The following is a 22621-nucleotide window of genomic DNA, read 5'->3' on the forward strand; positions in this document are numbered from 1 at the left end:
AAGTCTTGCTCGAAGTAACCAGATTTAGGCAGTCAGATCTTCAAAGGGCGCACATAACCACATAGAAGGGTAGAACTACAGAGTGCTGTTATTCATTCTTTTGCATTTTACGTGTTAGCGTTTCTCTGTATACTAACCGTGTGTGCCCCTGACCATGGGTATTGATTATTTTTTCTCTGTACAGACGGTCTGTCTGATAAGAGCTCTCACTCTGGCCAAGGAGCTCTGAATTGTGAGTCTGCCCCTCAGGGGAACTCGGAGCTAGAGGACATGGAAAATAAAGCCAGGAAAGTCAAAAAAACGAAAGAGAAGGAGAAGAAAAAGGAAAAGGGCAAATTGAAAGTCAAGGAGAAAAAGCGCAAAGAGGAGAATGAAGATCCAGAAAGGAAAATAAAGAAGAAGGGCTTCGGCGCCATGCTGAGGTATGGGCCTGCTTTGAAGGCAAAGTTGGTTCTCATTTTGTCTCTCCTGGTAAAATCACTCCTTTGTCTGTACTCAGAAAGAAGCGCACGCTTTTCCTCGTCTTCAGCCAAATGCATACGGCTCTCAACTCTGTGCTCATTCTCTTTCTGCAGAGGCAGAGGAGCTTTTTGGGGAAAGTTACAGTGATGACGGGACACTGTCTTAAGTTTGTTGTCAAAGAAAGGTCAACACTATGCCAGGCACGGTGGCTCATGCCTGTAATCTCAGTACTTTGGCAGGCTGGGAGGATTGCTTGAGCCCAAGAGTTCAAGACCAGCCTGGGCAAGGTAGGGAGACCCTATTCTTTTTTTCTTTTTTCTTTTCTTTTTTTCTTTTCTTTCTTTTTTTTTTTTTTTTTTGAGACAGTCGCGCTTTGTCGCCCAGGCTGGAGTGCAGTGGCGCAATCTCGGCTCACTGCAACCTCCGCCTCCTGGGTTCAAGCGATTCTCCTGCCTCAGCCTCCCTAGTAGCTGGGACTATAGGCATGCACCACAACGCCCAGCACATTTTTGTATTTTTAGTAGAGTGGAGTTTCACCATGTTGGCCAGGAGTCTTGAACTGCTGACCTCAAGTGATCTGCCTTGTCTGCCTTGGCCTCCCGAAGTGCTGGGGTTACAGGGAGGAGACCCTATTTCTAAGAAAAAAAAATTAGCCAGGCACAGTGGTGCATGCCTGTAATCCCAAGTACTCAGGAGGCTGAGGCCAGAGCATGGCTTGAGCCCAGTAGTTCAAGGCTGCAGTGAGCTATGATTACACCATAAAAGAAAGGCCAATGCTTAGTAGAGGCATGGACAATGCCTGCAATCCTTTGTACCGAACTGTTATGAAAATAAATACTTTCTCTGACACCGCAGGGAAAGTGGGAAGTGGGGAAGCCCTATGTGTTACCTCTGGAATACCTCTTTTGAAGCAGGGGAGTCAGAGTAGATGAACCTCATCCCTCTGTGACTTTAGGTGTGCAGTGGCCAGGCCTCTGGGCACATCACTTGTCACCTCCAGAGGCACTGTGGTACAGGGGAGATGTCACTGGGTCTGGGCTCCGATGCCCAAGTCTGGATCTGTGACTCCCCACACATGAGCAATGGGGCTTCACACACATTGCTTAGCTTCCCTGAGCCTTACTTTCCTTACTTTTAAAATGAGGCCAGCATACTTGCTCTACTGACCCAGCACAGTTGTGGGATATGATTTCATATGCTATACATTCATTGACTAGACGGAGCTCAACATGGCACGGTCAGAAAACAGCTTTGTTTCTTCTCTCCCCTTCAAGTATACACTGTTGAGGCTGCCTCTTCCACACCCTGACATCTCAGCTTTCTGGCTGAGAGCTTTCTGGTCACTTTTGGGTAAAAAAAAGCAACTTGTTTGTCGGGGGCTAAAATATTCAATCCGACATAAATGAAAGCTTTCTTCCTTTCTGCCTGTTGGACCTGAACCACAAGGAGCATCCTATGGTATGGTGGGAGGCAGGATTCCACCTTCTCCTATTTCGCAGTCTTTGGAACCAGGAGACAAAGACAAGATTCAATAGGATAGGATTTTACTTAACTGGCATTATCTGGTATAATCTGGCCATCACGGAACCTTTGTGGCTACTTTTGTGGATTTTTTAGAGTGCTCCTTACTATACCAGTCACTAATGTAGGTGATTTTCCCACTAACCTATTTCCCTAATCCTCTGACCTCAGACATATACCCCTGAGTCTCCTTACCCCGGTTGGTAGACTTCTTGGACAGTGCCAGTTTGAGACAGCTCTAGCTTAACTTACAGCCACAGCATCTACCTGGCTTACTAGAGTTCCTGATCTCCCACCCTCCAAATGATGCAAGTACAGCTTGTTCCCACTGTACCACTCCTCCTCACCCCACCATAGAGATGTTCCAACCAGCCTTGCATCTTCAGACTTCTCCAGCACATCCCACACCAGCTCTGGGCCTCCTCACTCCAGAAGCACACGTCAGACTCTCCCAAGAATGCTGTCATGCATGGGGAAGGGAGGAGGCAGTCAATTTTTGCAAGTCATAAAATAAACAGGTAGGAAGTGGGGTGACAATCTCCTGTTATACAATTACCTCCAAATTCCCTGAGGGGTTTACTTGTAGCCCCCTCACTTATTTTGTTGGGTGTTAGAGGCAGAAGTACCCCTTTCTATTACTGTCTTTACTCCTATAATTTCTTCTCAAATCAATTGATCACTATACTTCTGTGGGCTGAAGATGAATGATGGGAGACGACGGTTTAGGGGCCAGTTTGGCCACCTCTTATGAAACCCTTAGGAGATACCTCATTTAAGAATGCTGTGTGTATTTATTACCAATTGTTCTCATTTTGGGATCATCAGCTGAAATTTCCACATAGAAAGGAAAGTTCCATCATTCCATATATAAGTGACATTTAGGGAATACAAATAATCCTCATAGCAGTGAGCCTTCCCATTACATTTCCAGTGCTCATGAAATGCTAAGCAAGGTTCCTCATGCTCAAAATCTTGGGAGCGATGTTGCCCCTGGATGTGTTATGACAAGACTTGCTGCAGTCCTGCTATCACCCGGGGTGAGGTTACCCCAGCAGGCCTGATGTCATAATAGCTATCTGAATATTAAAAAACAAAATTTCGGCCAGGCATAGTGGCCCACGCCTGTAATCCCAGCACTTTGGGAGGCCAAGATGGGCGGATCACCTGAGGTCAGGAGTTCGAGACCAGCCTGACTAACATGGAGAAACCCCTTCTCTACTAAAAATACAAAATTAGCCAGGCGTGGTGGTGCATGCCTATAATCCCAGCTACTCGGGAGGCTGAGGCAGGAGAATCACTTGAACCTGGGAGGCAGAGGTTGTGGTGAGCCAAGATCGCACCATTGTACTCCCGCCTGGGCAACAAGAGCAAAACTCCATCTCAAAAAAAAAAAATTCAGCTAGGCATAGTGGCTCAGGCATGTAACCCCAGCACTTTGAGAGGCTGAGGTGGGCAAATCACTTGAGCCCAGGAGTTATAAGACAAGCCTGAACAACATGGCAAAAACCCATTTCCATAAAAAAAGAAAAAAAACACAAATTAGCTGGGCATGGTGGCATGTGCCTATAGTCCCAGCTACTCAGGAGGCTGAAGTGGGAGGATTGACTTAGCCTGGAAGGTAGAGGATACGGTGAGCCATGATCCCTTCACTGGACTCCAGCCTGGGCAACAGAATAAGACCCTATCTCAAAAAATTAAAATTAAAAAGAACAAAATTTCAGCAAATTGAGTTCTAACAATTGAATTGGCTTTTATTAGTGATTCATAAATTGGTCCACATCCCATCTACAGAATAGAAGGGCATTTGAGTGAGATGAGCAGAAGGTGTGAGCTTCATAGGCAGAAAAAGACTGAAGAAAGCAGAAACAAGGAACAAAAAAAGGATTGCTCATTTCCAAATTGCATTCCTTATAGGGTTAAAGTAGAGGGATTTTATCATTCCAGTTCATGTCACTGGTCCTCCTTTGATTAGTTGCTGGGAATCTCCTATATTTTGGGAAACTGACCCATTTCTAAGTTCAGTTTGATTATGTGGCATGTAGCATGAGTGACTCCATTCTGGTTTGGTCTGGTCTGTTGTGGCCTAGTGCAGGAGCTCAAATAATGGCCTCCTATACATTTTATTGAATATGATCTATAGTCTAGTAAATGCCAGATTGGGACAGATGTCCCAGTAGACATTCGTCCTGATGGCCTCTGTAGACTCTGTCCTTCCAGTTGCCATTTTGAATTTTAAACTTGCCCATATTCTAGATAATTATTAGGATTGCCAGAATTTATGAACTGTGAGTTAACCATCTTGATGATAATGACAACATGTAATTGCAATATATTTAGATAAGAATTTTGTCTTTGAAGGGATGGAGTTGAGAGGTGAAAATTACAGGCTCTGCCTACAGACTTTCTGAGTTCAATCCTGGCTTCTCTAATTTTCACTTCTGTAACACTGAGCAAGTTCTTTAACTTCTGTTGTCTCAGTGTCTTCATCTGAAACATGAGAAGCATAATAGAATTATCATTTTTATGAGAATTATATTTTATTAGATGTAACATGGTTAGACCTGTGCCTGGCAAGCAATAAACATTCAATAAATGTTAATTATTGTAGTAAACATAATAATGACCCCTGAAGGTGTCTGCATCCCAACCCCCAGTACTTGTGTAAATATTTTGTCACATGACAAATGAAAATTAAGGTTGCGGGTGGAATTAAGGTTGTTGATCAGCTGACCTGAACATAAGGTGATTATCCTGCATTTTCCCCAATATACCCAACGTAATCACAAGGAGCCTTAAAAGTAAAAGAAGAAAAGGTGACTGTGTAAATGAGGTGCAGAGAAATGTAGTGCTGCTGGCTTTCAAGATGGAGGGAGGGGACCATGAGCCAAGGAATGCAGGCAGCCTCTAGAAGCTAGAAAGGGCAAGGAAATGGATTCTCTCTGGGGAGCACTAGAAAGGAATGCAGCCTAACAACTCCTTGAACCCCTTGGTTTTAGCCCTGTTGTGTTCTTTGAACCACTGTTTGTTGTAATTTCTTACAGCATCAAATCAAAAACTAATATAGTTATCATCATAATTACTTTTACTACTTTCGTGATATCATAGTAATGTATAAGGAAGAGTTTTTTCTTTAAGGTGTTAACGAAAAACACTATTAAAATATTTAACTAAAATAGTCTGTAAATATAAAAACTGTTAGAGCTTCACATATCCCATTTTCTAGAATATTACTAAATTAAACCTTAACTTTATATTTTATTTCAGATGATTTGATTTGGCATGTTCATACTTCATTGCCCATAATACAGTGCTGGTTCTTCCCTTTTATTGTCCCATATATTCTGTATTTTCATATAGTAGAAATCACAGGTCCTGGATCCTTTAGACATTTAGCACCTCGGGCTTTGTTTCTTTCCACGATTTTAGCAAAGTTAAGATCTGAAAGGTGGTGTTTGATTTTATCTTCCGTGTAAAAATAGCAACTGTTTTCCATAGCCTTTTGCATCTGAGTTTGTGAGCATATTGGAGTTACTGCTACATGCACATTTTCAACAACAAAGAACACAAAGCTGTTACCATTAGCCAACAGATTTTGCTTTAATTCTCATCTGTTGCTCAGATGCTATTGACTTAGTTTCTTTCTTATTTAAAAAAAGTTTGATCGCTTTAAGGTTCTCTTGGAGTTAGATGTGTGTTTTAAATATGTATTATTTTTTCCATTATCTGCGTTTCTCAGATGCTCTCCTGAAGATAGGGTTTGGGGATGGGTCATGCAGTTATACCATGTAGAATGGTACCTGGCCAAGGGGGTGAATGAAGATTTAAATCCTGCCTCCCTTTCCTCACCAAGGCTGGCATCATGAAAATGTGAATGCCTTAATGGTGTTCTTGTTCTTGTTTGTGAAAAGCTAAGTGTTTGCACTTTTCTGATATTAGCTGGTCCATTTGTGTCAATAATATGTAGTAGCACAGTTTAACTTCTTAATTTAACCTACTCTTGATCCTTTTGAAAAAATTACAGAGGATGTCTTTAATTAATATCTTTATACATGTTGTCTAATTCCAATATGCTTATACTTTGTTGATTTCAGAATTATCTCCTTGCATGATTCAAGTGTGATTCTTATATAGGCCATGAATTATTATTATTATTGTGGAAAAATATGCAGCTCAAGAGCCTACCAATTTTGTAGTTTCTCTGTATGCTCTGTGCTTAAATTTTTTCATTATGTGTTTGAGTTCCATACATATTGTGCTCTTTATGGCACTAACCTGCAGAAAGACCGTTCATAGCCCCTTTCAGCCAAAGGGTGAAGCTCCAGCTCCTTTAAAAGACAAGCCCATTGCTGTCAGTCCTAGGCCACCTTCCTGGGGCCTAGCAGATTTTTCTAGGAGCCAAAGAGAAATATCCTTTGACAAAGAAAATTTTACCTTGTCTAAAGTGGAAAACCCAGAGATTACTTTCTGATTTCTTACTTAATAACCTTGTCAATCCTTATGTTACTTAAACTAAATTCTGTCATAGATTTATGTTCAAATCCATTTTTTTTATATAATAGCTGCTGTTGTCTCTTTTTGATATTATAGGCCACTCACTTCAAAAACCTTTGAACTGTCAACTTATTTTGGACACTGAATGGAAAGGTTTGATATGGTTCAGATTCCCTTTTCTACAACTTTTATAAAATTTGATCCTAAGAGGAATTATGCCTTGCAAACTCCTTTTTACTAGACTAATGAAGAACCAAGTACAAACGCTGCCAATAGGAACTTCATCTTTGCTTTTAAAATGTGTTTGCCCGTATCATTTGATTAGTAACATTTATTGAAAGCCTTGTCTTTGCCAAGCACATTCATAATTATTTTTATGCTATATCTATTAATTTATTGTAATCAATAATTAAACTTATCAGTTAATTTATTAAAGCCCTGTTTTGTATCAGGCACTGTTCTAGGCACTTGACACACAGCAACCAAGTCCTGCTTTAACAGCACTTTTCCTGTCTTAATAAAGGAAGGAAGGATAAAAACTTTTGAGTTCATTGTGGTGAGATTAAAACAAAAACAAGCGGCCAGGCATGGTGGCTCTCGCCTGTAATCCCAGCACTTTGGGAGGCCGAGGCAGGCAGATCACGAGGTCAGGAGATTGAGACCATCCTGGCTAACACGGTGAAACCCCGTCTCTAGTAAAAAATACAAAAAATTAGCCGTGCGTGGTGGCGGGCGCCTGTAGTCCCAGCTACTCAGGAGGCTGAGGCAGGAGAATGGCGTGAACCTGGGAGGCGGAGCTTGCAGTGAGCTGAGATTGCACCACTGCACTCTAGCCTGGGTGAGAGCGAGACTCCGTCTCAAAAAAAAAAAAACCAAATAACAAAACAAAACCCCAAGACAAGCAAAATATTACATAAACATGTAAACTATTTGTAACAGTGTATTACCCAGGGAGTGAAGGGGATATTCACTAGATATTTCAGGGACAATCCAGTACCCCATCAGCTCGAGGGAATCAATGGTCAATTTACATGGTGTCAAGCAAGACATCCAGGCCATGGCTCTCAGGGAATTTACATTCCAGTGAAGGGAAGAGAATAAACAACTAATCCAAAATAATTGATACGATTCCAAATTGTAGTAGGTGCTATGAAAAAGGTAAAGCAGAAAGAATGGTGTCATCCCACCCTTGGTGATGGTCTAACAGCAGAATAGAGTGCACACTGCACACTGCCCAAGCTACACTGAATTTTCAGCAGATACGTTATCAGAATTTAGCACGCTATGCTACTAAAGCCAAATCACTTTATGCCTGCTTTTGTTTTCTTTTTTGCAACTTATAAATATGGGAAGGTTATTTTTAAACCAACTCCACATAGAGCTATAACAAAAAAGTAACCCAAACTGTGTCTGTTTTAGTACACAAAACCCTAGGATACCTGCAGTACACATTCTAAGACAGGTGGGCATTAATGTAAATGGTGAACTTGGTTTACAGGTGATTGGATCAACTCTGTTCCTCCTACCTCATCAGCTGGATATTCTTTATTGTTTCTTCTCAACTCAGATAATGCAAGCATACCTCAAAGATAGACTAGTTCGGTTACATAGTGGAGCATCAGACAAAGCTAAATCATGAACCCTTGAAGCAAAGGTATTTTTAACAATCTAGAGGCGTCAACTTTTTGTTCCTAAGCTTTGCAGATTTTAAGGCATATATGTTTACTTCATTTTATTCTAAAATATACTATCTATTTTATTTAAACTAGGGGAATTCTATATAAAGACATCCTGCTGTGAATTATTTTAAAAAGAACACTCCTACACACACATCACACCTACCACTACCACCACAAACAACACACCACCAAATTAGCCAAATTAACACTGAACCTAGTTAAAAATCTGTCCCTTAGAAGCTCTGTGGCCTTCACTACCACCAAATTGATGCTGAACCTAATTAAAAATCTATCCCTTACAAGCTCTGCAGCCTTCACGAGTCCCTTTGAGTTTCAGTCACCTCCTCATCAGCAAACTAAGTATAATAACACATCCTGTCCAGGTTGTTGTAAAATTTAAGTTAAACGGTTTAGGTAAGCAAAGCTGTCAGTATAGTGCCTAACTTGATAGACATTACTTCTTTATCTATCTATCTATCTATCTATCTATCATCTATTTTTAATTGGAAAGTAAAAACTGTCTATATATGGTATGCAACATGATGTTTTAATATATATACACAATGTGGAAGGGCTAAAACAAGCTAACATATACATTACCTCACATACTTATTTCTTTCATGGTGAGAACACTTAAAATCTACTCTTTTTTTTTTTTTTTTTTTGAGACGGAGTCTCACTGTGTCACTCAGGCTGGAGTGCAGTGGCGCGATCTTGGCTCATTGCAAGCTCCGCCTCCTGGGTTCACGCCATTCTCCTACCTCAGCCTCCCAAGTAGCTGGGACTACAGGCGCCCACCACCACGCCCAGCTAATTTTTTGTATTTTTTTTAATAGAGATGGGGTTTCACCGTGTTAGCCAGGATGGTCTCGATCTCCTGACCTCATGATCACCTGCCTCAGCCTCCCAAAGTGCTAGGAAATCTACTCTTTTAGCAAGTTTCAAGTACAAGACATATTGTTTTTAACTGTAGTCACCATGGTGAATAATAGATTGCTTAAATTTATTCCTCCTGTCTAGCTGAAAGTTTGCATCCTTTGACCAACATTTCTTCAACCCCTCCATAGCCTAGCCTCTGGTGACCATCATTCTATTCTCTCTTTCCATGAGTTCGACCTTTATACACCTCACATATAAGTGAGGTCATACGGTATTTGTCTTTCTGTGTCTGGCTTATTTCACTTACATAATGTCCCCCAGGTTCATCCATGCTGCTGCAAATGACAAGATTTTCTACTTTTTAATGGCTGAAATAGTATTTCTTTCTTTCTTTCTTTCTTTTTTTTTTTTTTTTTTTTTTTTTTTGAGACAGAGTCTCACTCTGTCATCCAGGCTGGAGTGCAGTGGTGTGATCACAGCTCACTGCAATCTCCGCCTCCCGGGTTCAAGTGATTCTCCTGCCTCAGCCTCCTGAGTAGCTGGGGTTACAGGTGCCTGCCACCACACCCGGCTAATTTTTGTATTTTTAATAGAGACAGAGTTTCACCATGTTTGTCAGGCTGGTTTCAAATTCCTGACCTCGTGATCTGCCCACCTTGGCCTCCCAAAGTGCTGGGATTACAAGCTTGAGCCACCATGCCCAGCTGGCTGAATAGTATTTCGTTGTGTGTTTATACCACATTTCTTTATCCATTCATCTGCTGATGGGCACTTAAGTTGATTCCATGTCTTGGCTGTTGTGAATAGTGCTGCAATTAACATGAGAGTGCAGATATCTTCTCGACATACCAATTTCATTTCCTTTAAATACCTAATGGTGATATTGCTGGAGTATATGGTAGATCTTTTTAAATTTTTGAGTAACGTCCACACTGTTTTCCATGATGGCTGTAATAATTTACATTCCCAGCGGCGTAGAAGGGCTCCCTTTTCTTCACATCCTTGCCGACACTTATCTTTCATGTTTTTGTTAATAACCATTTTAACAAGTTTGCGGTGATGTCTCATTGTGGTTTTAATTTGCATTTCCCTGATGATTCGTGATATCACTAAGCAGTTTTTCATATATTTCTTGGCTATTTGTATGTCTTCTTTTAAGGAATGATAGACATTACCTCTTGTCTTCCCCCTCTGGCTCCACTTCAGACAGCCAAGACCGTCAAATATTACCTTTGTCTCAAGCAAGATACGTTTGGAACCCACTAACTTTTTCTTTCAGATTTTAGATTACCTCTAACTGCTGTTTTGTAATGTAGTTGGGCATGATGACTATTCTCTAGCCTAGCATAATAAACTACATAAAGAAAAGAAATGACATAGCTAAAATCATTCAATCATTTATATTTTATAAGCTTTAGGTCACCCCTTTCTCAATGTAACCATGAACTGTTTTCAAAGGTTATTTAATCACTTGGTGAAAAGCAAAACCTTCTATTGCAGAATACAAATAGAAAGGGACTCAAAAGGATAAAACAGTTTTTTGTTTTGTTTTGCTTTTCTTTCTTTCTTTATGTATTTCAGCCCAGAGTGTGTAGGTGGGTTTGGACTTGGTATTCTTAATGCGTGGCTCATAGTTATTTCATCAGGCTGCTCTGAGGTTGTCCTGTAATACATTACCCATAAAGATACATTTTGACTTGGTTTTTAAATTAGGTTAGATAGAGACTGAATACTTAAGTCACCAGGGAACATGACATCTGTCATACATTTCTCCTCTTTACCTTGATCCCATAACAGCTGTTACAGGTCTCATGTACAATAAATGTAATGTGGCCGCAGCCTGTCATTACCTCTTTCCAGATAGTGATTGTAAAATGCCTGGGTATCCCTTCAACTTTATGGGTATGAAGGGTAACTGAGCTAATGTAGCCAGGCCAATGAAATTTTAACAGTCATTTCCCCAAAGGCAAAAGGCCAACAACAGGCTAGAGTTAAGGTGCTTTGCTTCATGAAGTAGAGGCCGGTTTGAAACATGAAATTTCAGATGAAAAATGAAAGCCAAAGTGGGTCAGAGTTCTTAATTCAGCTTCAAGCTAGGTGGAGAAATACATTGACAACAGAGAGCCTTACAGATCAGGGTAAGACGGCTGCATACACTGAGACTGAGACAAATATATGACCATGGCAAAAAATAGAAATTTGCATGTCAAAGGCCACCACCCATGCAGCCATCCATTGTTCTCCATGGTTATCTACAATTACAGAGGAAAAGAAATCGATGCTAAACCATGTTGGAATTGAGTTAGGCTCAATTTTTATCTCTTTGGTAACTCTGTATTTTCTCTCTTCAGCCCATCTTAAATTATTTACTTTCTCTTTCACAATGTGAGCCATGAATATTTTGTTTCTTCATTTTGTTAATTTGCCAATTTTCCTTTGAGCTAAATACCCTAGCAGTTTTAATTTTTCATTTGGGTTGGAAAGAGCAATGACCCTTTTTTTCCATTATTACTATCACAGGCCTGGGCCCAGAATACTACTTTTTATGACCAGCAGTGTTGAGCCTATAATGGAATTGCAAAGTAGAGAGTATAATATACTGATGTTGACTTGTGTTAAACCCAGTGGTGTGATCGCTGATAATATTTATATGTTTATGTGTACACATCCTTGCTTTTTTTGGCTTGCAACTAAGCACCAGAGAGAAGAACTAGAACCATAATATGGATAGATTGTGAACATGAGAATGTAAAAAAATGAGAGAGAGTGCTATGTGAATAGGGCAAGTGATATAAAATGATGGCGATAGATGCAAGTATGATAACTAAAAAGTTAAGTATAGATTAAATTTAGATCAAGCACATTTAGGATTGTTTGGTTGGCATTTATTTCTTAGCTAAAAGAGGACCCAGAGACAGATGGGCTACTCATCTGATGGGCTGAGTACAAAGACAGATGAGCTGCCGTGGCACCCAGCACACAGAGTTCACTTAATATCTGAGTTTAATAATATTTTCCAGCTGTCAAGCATATCTGCAAATGTTTGTTTATCCTTCTGTTTTTTGAGCACATGTTCATGGAGGGGCAAGGGCATGGATGGGGTTAACTGGTATGAAAATGTACAGGAACCTTGTTTTCAAAATCATTTAAAAATCTGATTGTTGCTTCCATGCCTTCCCCTCCTACCCTATGTAATCTTGATTGCTGTGCAACTCTGTTTACGGCTGTCCAAAGCGGTAAAATGATTTTGTCATACTTATCACAATAAAAAATGACCACATAGAGTGTCAACCAAAAGGCTTATTTATTTGATTCAAACTCTCTTCTAATATGCATGCACAGCTCCCATTAACGTTAATGTGAATTACAAAGAACACTGAAGAAGGATAGACCCCTTTATCTCATTACTTTTCTTGGATAATGAGGTTTAGATTTGTTAACAGATCAGAACAGAAGTCCAGTGGATAAAATATTGGCTTAACTTTTAAAGAAATGGATATGTTAAAAGGAACTTTCATAGGCACTAAGGTAGAAGATACACTTTAATAAATAAACTTCATTAGCATTTGAGGTTAAATATGCTTATTTAAGATACTGGATTAATAAAATGCAAAATATTTCCTAATGGACCTATTTGCATACTCATATTAAATAACTAATAAAATATATTAACGACAGTTTTATTCATATACATGTAAACATTCCTGAGTTCCTGGTGGGACTGTATTTGCCTAATTTACCTTGTTCCGTGTCCAGGTCAATGTCATGTCCTTGTGGGATGTTTACTTAATACTATTAGATAATGACATGTATAGATTTAATAATTTGCTTGGGGGGCAAATGGAATCTGTTCTTTGTTTAGTACCTTTTATCTGAGAACTTCAATGTAATTTACTAACATCCATCTTCAAGATGCATGAGAGATGAATGTGGCAAATAGCTTTGCTTTGCATATAATAAAGAATGAGACACTGAGAAGCGAAGCAGCCTCCCGAGAGCCTGTGAACTGATAGTGATACAAAAACCCCTTTTGACTTTTGCTCCTATGGTGTCAGCATCTAAAAATGCATGGACACCAACCATGCTTCAGTGTATACTTTCTTACACTCTGTAGCACCCATACTTATTTTTGCCATCCGTTGGATTTTCCTGACAAGGCAACATCAAACCAGCAATTTAATAACATGAGATTGTTCCTACTGAAGCAAGGAGACCTGAATCTTTGAAATAATAACTGTAACTGTTTTCCTCACAGAATAGAAAAGAGGTTTCCCAGAACAATTAAAAGCAGATAAGAGATACATACATTGAAAAATAGATAGGAGATATACAAATATTTCATTGCACATTGAGGACTATTATCTCAATCCTGCTAAATAATATCCACCAGGATTTTGGAGACAGTCCAATTTTGCTTCTCCAGCTATCTGCTGATCATTTCTGCACAGTGGCCCTGCCACAACCTCAGCTTCAACATTTCTAAAATCTAATTCAGAATCTACCCATCTAAGTCACCAGCTCATCCTGACTCTCCCAATTCTGTTTGAGGCACTGCCAGGAATCCCATGATGTCCGGGATGCCTCCCCCTTCCCATCTCCACCCTTCTGTCAGTCAACAATCTTGATATTCACAAAATACTGTCTCTTATATCTGGCCCTTCTTTTCCACTTCCACTGCCACCACTCTAATTCAATTTGTCATTGATAACTGGATTGTTGCAATAACTTACTAACTGATTTGCCTGCTTTATTCATTTCTTCATTCCCGTTCATTCTAGGCATAGCTACCAATCATTCATTTGTTCAGTTATTAGATATTTAATGAATGCTTTCCACACAAAAATGCAATGTAACGTAGTAGCAAAGAGAGCAGCTCTGGAACTATTCTACTTAGGCTCAAATCCAGCTCTACTTCCTTCTAGCTGTTAGTCTTTCTGTCTCGTGCCCTTAATGAAATTGTAAATTCCTCTAAGCAGAGGGACTTCCTCTGCAATGTTTTTCTCTGTTTTGGCCCCTAATAATCTTTTGCTGAATGACTGACTGGTTTATATGGTGTGCTAATTGGAGTAGATTTATTTGGATATTAATGTGTTGTGCCCCTTTAGTCATTCTTGGTAATAGTATTGAAAATAATGAAAACAGTGGAAGTGGTTCAAAAATAAGAAAGAGGGTGAGCTGCATTGGGAGTTAATTATTTTTTTTTACCCACTCTGTGCCTCAGTTTCCTCTCTTGTGAAACTGAAATAATAGCATCTACCTAATAGAGTGGCCGCGAGACTAAACGAGATAATAGATGATAAATGTCTGGCACATAGCAAGTTCTTAAAACATAATCCATTCATAGTATTCTGCCTTGGGAGCCGAGATGTTTCCCAGGTACCTAGTGGTTCTCAAAGTCTGTCTGTACCCTAGGATCATCTACAGAGCTTGTTATAGATTCCTGGGTTTCATTATCAGAGACTCTAATTCATTAGGTTTGATATGAGGCCTGGGAATCGCTGATGATTGTAATGCAGCCAGTCCCAGGGACCTCTAGAAAAATCATACTATTTAGTTTGGCATTCAATGCCCTCTATATTCTCGTCCCAGTTTGTTTGTTTGTTTATTTTAGCATTTCTCTCTCCAACTTTCCACTCTAACCAGATTATTCACTCTTACTCTATTCACTGTTACCCAAAACAACCTTTGTGAAGCCTTAAGATAATACCATCACTTAGAATGACCATCTTCCTCTGAGGCCTGCCAGGCTTCTGAAAGCCACCTCAAGCCCCATCTCCTTTATGAATTCTTTGATTTGCATTTTCTTACAGTGTGAGTTTTTCCATTGAGTACTTCCCATAGGCCTGCTTGGTTTTTAGTTTTGAGTTTATACATCTGTCTCGTGCCCTTAATGAAATTGTAAATCCCTCTAAGCAGAGGGACTTCCTCTGCAATGTTTTTCTCTGTTTTGGCCCCTAATAATCTTTTGCTGAATAACTGACTGGTTTATATGGTGTGCTAATTGGAGTAGATTTATTTGGATATTAATGTGTTGTGCCCCTTTAGTCATTCTTGGTAATAGTATTGAAAATAATGAAAACAGTGGAAGTGGTTCAAAAATAAGAAAGAGGGTGAGCTGCATTGGGAGTTAATTATTTTTTTTTAATTTCTGCTTGAAGAAAAGGTTGAAGGATGAGTTAACTGGCAATAGTAACCAGCTGTTCTCCATTTCCACCGAGGACAGTGCTAGAGAAAATGGGCCAAAATCACTAACGGGAAAAAATGAGGTTAGATATAAAAAAGAAGACAGTTCTTAAGCACTGGAATGAGGTTTCTGAACAGGTTGTAGAATTGACCTCCCTGAAGTACTTTAAAAATAGGAAGGATAAATATCCATCTAAAATGATATGAAAAAGATTTGCCAATCAGCTCATTATTTGAATATCTATTAAGCACTACTCTCTGGGAAAACCCAGAAAAAATGTACAACATGATCCTTTTACTTAAACTCAGTATCTAATTAAGATGACCCATAAATATGAAATCATTAGCAGTGAAAATAGGATTTAAAAGTAAGAGCTAAACTGTTAGGTTATCACCATAATTGGAGTTTAAATTCAGATATATGCCCTTCTCTACCTCTCTGCTCCTGAAAAACCTACTCCAGGCCTTTTTTTCAATGAGTGAATTTTCAATGTCCTCTTTCCAACGGCATTTCTAGGTAAAATGGAGAAATCTCTGATCTTTTCTGAAATAAGTTATTCAATACTATTGAGCAAACAACTGCTAAGTACACAACAAGCATGTTGTGATAAATACGAAACTAATCTTTTATTTTTTTCTAACATCATCTTTCATTCATCCAACAAATATTGATTACCTAATAAGTATAGTCTTAGTACTTGGTTGGGAGATACCACAGTGAACAAGACAGATGTCTTTTCATTATACTCAAAATCTAGTGCCCACAACCTTTCCTCAAAGTGTGGTAGGGCATATAAGTTGTAATATTAAAATGCCATAAAATTGACTAAACCCCTTTAGATAACCAGAGCATCCTTGAATTACATAAATGATGGTTAAACCACTTGCAGTGTACTCAGTAAAGATACTGAATAGTAAGATGTCTGGATTTCCAACCTTAATTCTGTAACTGCCTTCTTGAATGAAAGTTTTTCTTCATCTGGAAGATGCATACTTCTTACCTACTTGCAATATGTGTATAAATTATCATCATGGTCATCATGTATTTGGTCACTGGTTGAAACTGATTACGGGGTAGATATGTCTATGGGCTAAAATAGAATGGGATTGGTTAGCTGGAAAGTCAGTTTCACAAAGTGAAATGGCACTGAATTCAGGAAAATAGACCAAGACTATTAACTTGTCAAAATGGAAAATATAGCCTTTAAATATAGTCATACACATGGTGCCCTTTGGTTTGAATTAGGGTAACCAACTCATCCCAGTTTGAACACTGAAAATCCCTTCCCCAGGAAACTTCTCAGTTTTAAGGAAACTGGGCCAGTCGATCACCCTATTCTGCCTACCCAATTTTATCTGATCCTTCCTCTCTCTTCTTCCTTCCCTCACCATTCTTTGTTTACATGCCAGTGTATATAGTCATAAAAATTCTCTGAAAAATAAAATGAAAGTTAAAAGTAAATATTTTTAATGCTACAAATTTAAAAACCATATACAACAAATTTAAAATGTATATGAAAGAGTGGACAGTATAAAAGGAAGCTTGAGTGAACTTTTCTGTTACCTGAGTTTTTTTGTGCTTTCTTTAACTTGAGCTGCTGTCTGTTCTCCTAAGGCTTTCTTGGTATTAGAAAAAGCCACATAGCTCTGGAAATTAAAGTAGAAATGTCTCAGCAGAGAATAACTAAAAGCAGCATCCCACTTGCCAACAAAAGAATTCTTAAAAATATTATATAATTCAAAACTCAAAAAAGAAAGAGCTGGAGGGAACATCGACCAGAAATAATGGTTGCAACTTTGATTGCAGACAAACGCACCAGCGAACAGTAAAAACCCTAATTCTAGGGCTTTTGGTATGAGGTTCCTCCCATTGATAGGTTTCTTCTCCCCCAGGGACCGTAATTTTCCACTTTAAATTTGAACTCTAGTCAATGTATAGTAAAAAATCAATATCATAGATTTGTTCTGCTTTCTTTATGCCTCCTGGAATTTTCAAAGTATGGGAATGAACAGCTTTTATGAAAAAGATGGACTATAAAATGAAAGATGGAGGACTTTGACCAATTTCCTAGACCTTTGACTCAGACACACTATACCAGACCAGGATGTCATAGTCCCCTCCCTAGCTCTGTCATGTCTTTGTTATTCCCATACTATGAGGGCATTAAATGTCGAGTGATATGACGACTATCACACTTTGGAGAGGATCTTTGACAGGTTAATTAGAACTTACTACCAGAATATTTGTCCTGTGTATCCTACCTTTTCATTTTAATTTTACTTTGCTGTTTTCAATACAGCTTCTTTCCCTATATTGTGATGGGGAGAGGGAGAAACTCACAGAAAACTAAAGGGTAATCCCCAAACCCAGGCATTTAACATTTATACAAACAATAGTTCTTGCATTGTTAAAAACGAGCAAAGGTGCCAAAGAATTATTCCAACAAATGCAGACATGGGGACACGGTAAGTGATTCTCATCCCCTGGGCTGATCAAACTCCCTTTCCTGAGAGTTGCAATCCTTTGATCAGCCTTCTAACTCCACCTCACCCAGCATCTTAGTGTCAACAACAAGCTCAGGCCACACTTTATGGAGAAGTCATGGCCAGGCCTGATTCCTCTAGACTGGCATTAGAGCTAGTCTGGATCATCTTGGTATTTTCCACCATTTTTGTCATCACTTGAAAGACAAGAACCATGTCTTACCATTTTTGTGTTCTCCTCAGTACCTCCGCCTTTGCCACATTTTCCCTTCCTCTCATATCCTCTCACATGTATGGCCTCATTTTCAGGTTCCTCCTGGTCCTCTGTGAACTAAACACAGAGACAGATTGATTTTCAATAGCCTCTCCCCTGACCTTGGCCAGCTTGGTATAAATGCTTTCTACATCTGGCATCTGGTCACCCAGCTACAGAATTCAATAAACCAGTAGAGCACTGAGCAACCATGCCTCTTAAACAAAGCACTACCTCCCTAGCATGTTGGCTTCTACTCTGGAATCCGCTCCCGTAGCATTGCCTAGAATCCTCAGTCCTGCATGAGCCCCACTCTGAAGTCCATGTTCTTAGACTAGAGCACTGGCATAGTAGAGCTTGCTTATTTCTGATGGGCCATCTCTAGAACACTTGATTCTGTCTTTCAACCCTATACATCCACAGTTGTAGGACCTTTTTCTTTGAACCTTGTGTATCTTATCTGACTTTAAAGTATTTATCTGTCATTTGCCTTCCTTACTGCTATGGTCTGTGTAGCTGGCAGAATATACCTGGATGGACTGCTTCTAGACTACCTGGCTGACCTCTCTAAGTCAGCCTCTGTGCTTTTGTGTGATTTTCCTCGCCATTTTTCATCCTGGTTAGTGGGACTCTATCTAATTCCCTTCCCCAGTGATTCTACAATGTTGGGCACCAAATTTGCTGCTATTCTTGCCTTGCTCATAGTGTACATTCAACAATGGATTGCTGAGCTAATTCTTGATTGTGAGAAATCCATTCTGGAAATAGTAACTAACAATCAATTTTTACTTACAGCTGCTTCCATAGGCTCATGTGACATTCAAATGACAATTAATGTTTTTTCTCCTGTAGTTTTTTTTCTTTTTTGCCCAAAATATTTATTTTGAAAAACTCAGCCGGGTGTGGTGGCTTACGCCTGTAATCCCAACACTTTGAGAGGCCAAGGCGGGCAGATCATTTGAGGTCAGGAGTTCAAGACCAGCCTGGCCAATATGGTGAAACCCCATCTCTACTAAAAATATAAAAATTACCCAAATGTGGTGGCATGCCTGTAATCCCAGCTACTTGGGAGGCTGAGGCAGGAGAATTGCTTGAACCCGGGAGATAGAGGTTACCATGAGCTGAGATCACGCCACTGCACTCCAGCCTGGGCGACAGAGTGAGACTCCATCAGAAAGAAAGAAAGAGAGAGAGAGAGAGAGAGAGAGAGGAAGGGAAGGGAAGGAAGGGTGGGGGGGAGAAAGGAAGGAAAGAAGGAATGAAGGAAGGAAGGAAGGAAAGAAGGAAGGAAGGGAGACTCAAATATTAATTCTAAAAGAGAGGAACAAGTCCTTGAACACTACCTTGATCACTGGAATCTCTGCTGGAAGGAACCCTCTTAATTTTGGAAATAATATGTGTTAGAATGTACTAGTGAGCTCTGCTCTTCAGTTTTGCATTTTAAGTGTTAAACTCTAAATCTAACTGTCTATCATGTTTTATTCCATAAGAGACGTATCAGCACATAGGGAAATAGTGGTAGGTTATAGGATGTAATAGAAATTCTAATAGACTGTTTAACAATAATATGGCAGGCAGATGCCATTTTAATCAGTATTGTCATTAACAACTATCAATAGAGAGGATAAGATGTTCTTCTCTTTGTGAATTATGATTTATGGCTGGCACAGCAGTCACGCTGAAGTATATTTATTTTACAATATAGAGACATTGATTAAATGCACATGGCATCTCAAATCCAGTTGACATTTTAAGTCAAAATTATTACAGACACACAGCCATTCATTTAAGCTGTTGCTTTAAAAATGTGTCTCAACTGATTGTTAATGGAAGAAAGTCTAGCTGGGCCAATATTTCAATAACTTGTTCCTTTATTTTGCTGATATACATACACTGGGGGAAAGCTGCCTCTTTTGGCCATACCATTTCTGGTGTATAGGCACTAAAGAGAAGAATACTCTCTTAAATACATACACTCAGGGTTTCTAGACCACTCAGAAAGCATTCTCTTACTAGTGTAAAATTATTTTTGTTCCCTTTCCATAGTTCTCCCTACCTTCTCTGAAAATCTTGCTTTCTAGCCTAACAATCTGCTTAGGAAGTAGGCCTTAAATAATTGATGATAACTGTAGCTAAAACATTAATATAGTTTAGACATGATAGTTTTTGTAATATATGTTGCCAATAGACCAGCCACATTAAACAATAAAAGTGTTTGAGTATTGATTGTTGATTTACAAGATTGAAGGAAATAGTAATTGTGTCTGAGAGTATATTCTTTGGTTCATTTTCTTATTTATGTCTTTTTAACCTCAAAACTTAGATTTTTTTAAACTTTGTTTTATGAAATAATTTTAGACTTACAGTAAAAGCTACAAAAAATAGCACAAAGAATTTCCTTATACCCTTCCGCCCAGATTCCTCAGATAGTAACATTTTTTCTGAATTAGCTGTAGCATTCTCTCTCTCTTTCTCTCTCTTCCTCTCTCTCTTTCCCTCTCTCTCTCTCTCCCCCCCCCCGCCCATATGAATGTGTATGCACAAATGCAGGCATGCATGCATTTTTCTCTTAATAACTTAACAGTGGTTGCAAACTTGATGTCTTTTTATCCTTAAATGTACTTTGAAGCTAGGACTATCACTGTATCATTTTATTATACTTTTGAGATAAGTCAAGAGTTGGCCCCAAGTAAACCTCAAAATAGCAAAATCAGAAATTAAAAACAAGGAAGGTGGTAATTTCAAATATGATTACAAGTCAAGAAAACCATTTTTGTGGGGTTTATCACTATCTAATCTAAAAACATAAATTAAGTCAGTGTTGACTCCTGGTAAATGAGTACAGATTTCCAAGAGTGAGGTGTACTTCTTTGACAATTAATGAAACTTCAGAAGTAAACCTCTAAATAGGTGCAAATATCCTTGTGATAAAGCGTCAGTAACCATTAAATTTGGTGCAATGTGCTTGAATGAAATGGTGAACAGGAAAATATCCTGCTTGTTATTGTTAAAATTGTGCTGCAGAAGGATCCTTAGAAATTGAATACCATCTCTTTCTCAGACTTGTTATCTTTTCCATTTTACTGCAAATGATTTATTGATAAGACTGGAGGGAAGGCTGGAGAAGCCATACCAGTCTTTGATCACCTTAGGACTTTTTCTTTTCAACACCTATTCATTTGAAAACATATTTTGAAAACATAAATGCACAAAGATAAATGTATTATGAAAGTTATAGTGGATTCATCCAAGAAATTTATACTTTGCCTAGTCAGGAAGAGTGGTCTGGAGAAACAGAGCATACTCTGCCAGTCTTTTTATTTACATCTGTTAGGTAGTTGGGGTGTATTATGTTGGAGTGACCACTCCAGGTCAAAGTCTTGTGTCTTGGGAAAGAAGATGAAGCACAGTAATACAGGTTAGGTGTAGCTGGTGGAGGGTGTTGGGATGCATATCTGTTGAGGACCAGCACTTTATTAAGTCCCCAATTCCCTGAACATTCACGCCAGCTCTTACAAAAAACAAAGCAGTAGTATCCATGTGTGTTCCTCATCGCTGGCCTGTCCCAAAATTTTATCAGTGTGATGATAACAACACTCGTGCACATGACCACATATTGCTGAATTTGTCCATATAGCTAACTGGAGATAGTTTGATTCTGGGTGAAACAAACAAACAAAAATATGAAGGAGTAGTAACATTCTACAGAATCCTTTTCTTCCTTCTCTGTGATGAGATTTAATTAGATAGAGCTGCTGAAATCTGTTCTGTGCTTTTGAGTTAAATATGTCTTTGAATGTCTGTGCCCCAAATATCTCCCATGTAAAATATAATACAACTTTATGAAGCACTTTGAAACTTTCAGCCAAAAGAAGGAACGTGTGTTGTTATATCATTATTAACACCTCTTTTTTTTTTTTTTTTTGACGGAGTCTTGCTCTGTTGCCAGGCTGGAGTACAGAGGCATGATCCCAGCTCACTGCAGTCTCCGCCTCCTGGGTTCAAGTGATTCCCCTGCCTCAGCCTCCCAAGTAGCTGGGACTACAGGTGCCCACCACCAAGCCCAGCTAATTTTTTGTGTTTTAGTAGAGGGAGGGGTTCATCTTGTTGGCCAGGATGGTCTCAATCTCCTGACCTCATGATCTGCCCGCCTCAGCCTCCCAAAGTGCTGGGATTACAGGCGTGAGCCACCGTGCCTGGCCTAACACCTCCTTTTAACATTGTTAAAATTAAACAGGTAGATAGCACTGTAAGTGTTTTAAGAATGTGGATATGTCATCACTTTTACAGCTTAACTGTATGCTATCAGGGTTAATGGTAAAGACGATGTCTAGAAAACAAACCTTATGTTTCCATGTTCTTGGAGAATCCACGTGCAGTGACACAGTATTTATGAAGCACATGTAGAGCTCAACTTCTAAGGAACAGTCCTGAGATTACCTAAAAATTATGTACAGAATTTTAATTATGAGTATGTGTATTTTTGTGAAGAAAGAATCCATAATGTTTTTCTAATACGCAAAGGGGACCATGAAAAGAAGCTAAGGACCATTAGATAATGTAATCTAGCCTCTGCAGTCTATTGATGTTCCCTACCTGACAAGTGGCTGATGTTCTTATTCAGCCCTCTGATTCTTTCCACTAATGTAGTCAACATTTAGCCCTGAAG

General features: G+C 39.1%; 1 protein-coding gene across 3 annotated transcripts in view; it reads left to right on the top strand.

Annotated features, from left to right (window-relative positions):
* Positions 1 to 22621, top strand: part of PARD3B (par-3 family cell polarity regulator beta) — a 1074947-nt gene that overhangs the window by 745573 nt on the left and 306753 nt on the right. For all 3 annotated transcript variants that reach the window (XM_003820781.6, XM_034954909.4, XM_008974231.5), the window contains one exon: positions 185 to 422. In XM_003820781.6, the coding sequence (XP_003820829.3) occupies positions 185 to 422 (238 nt within the window). The remainder of the gene's footprint in view (positions 1 to 184; positions 423 to 22621) is intronic.

The sequence above is a fragment of the Pan paniscus genome, chromosome 13 (assembly GCF_029289425.2).
Source record: "Pan paniscus chromosome 13, NHGRI_mPanPan1-v2.0_pri, whole genome shotgun sequence".
Lineage (NCBI taxonomy): Eukaryota > Metazoa > Chordata > Mammalia > Primates > Hominidae > Pan > Pan paniscus.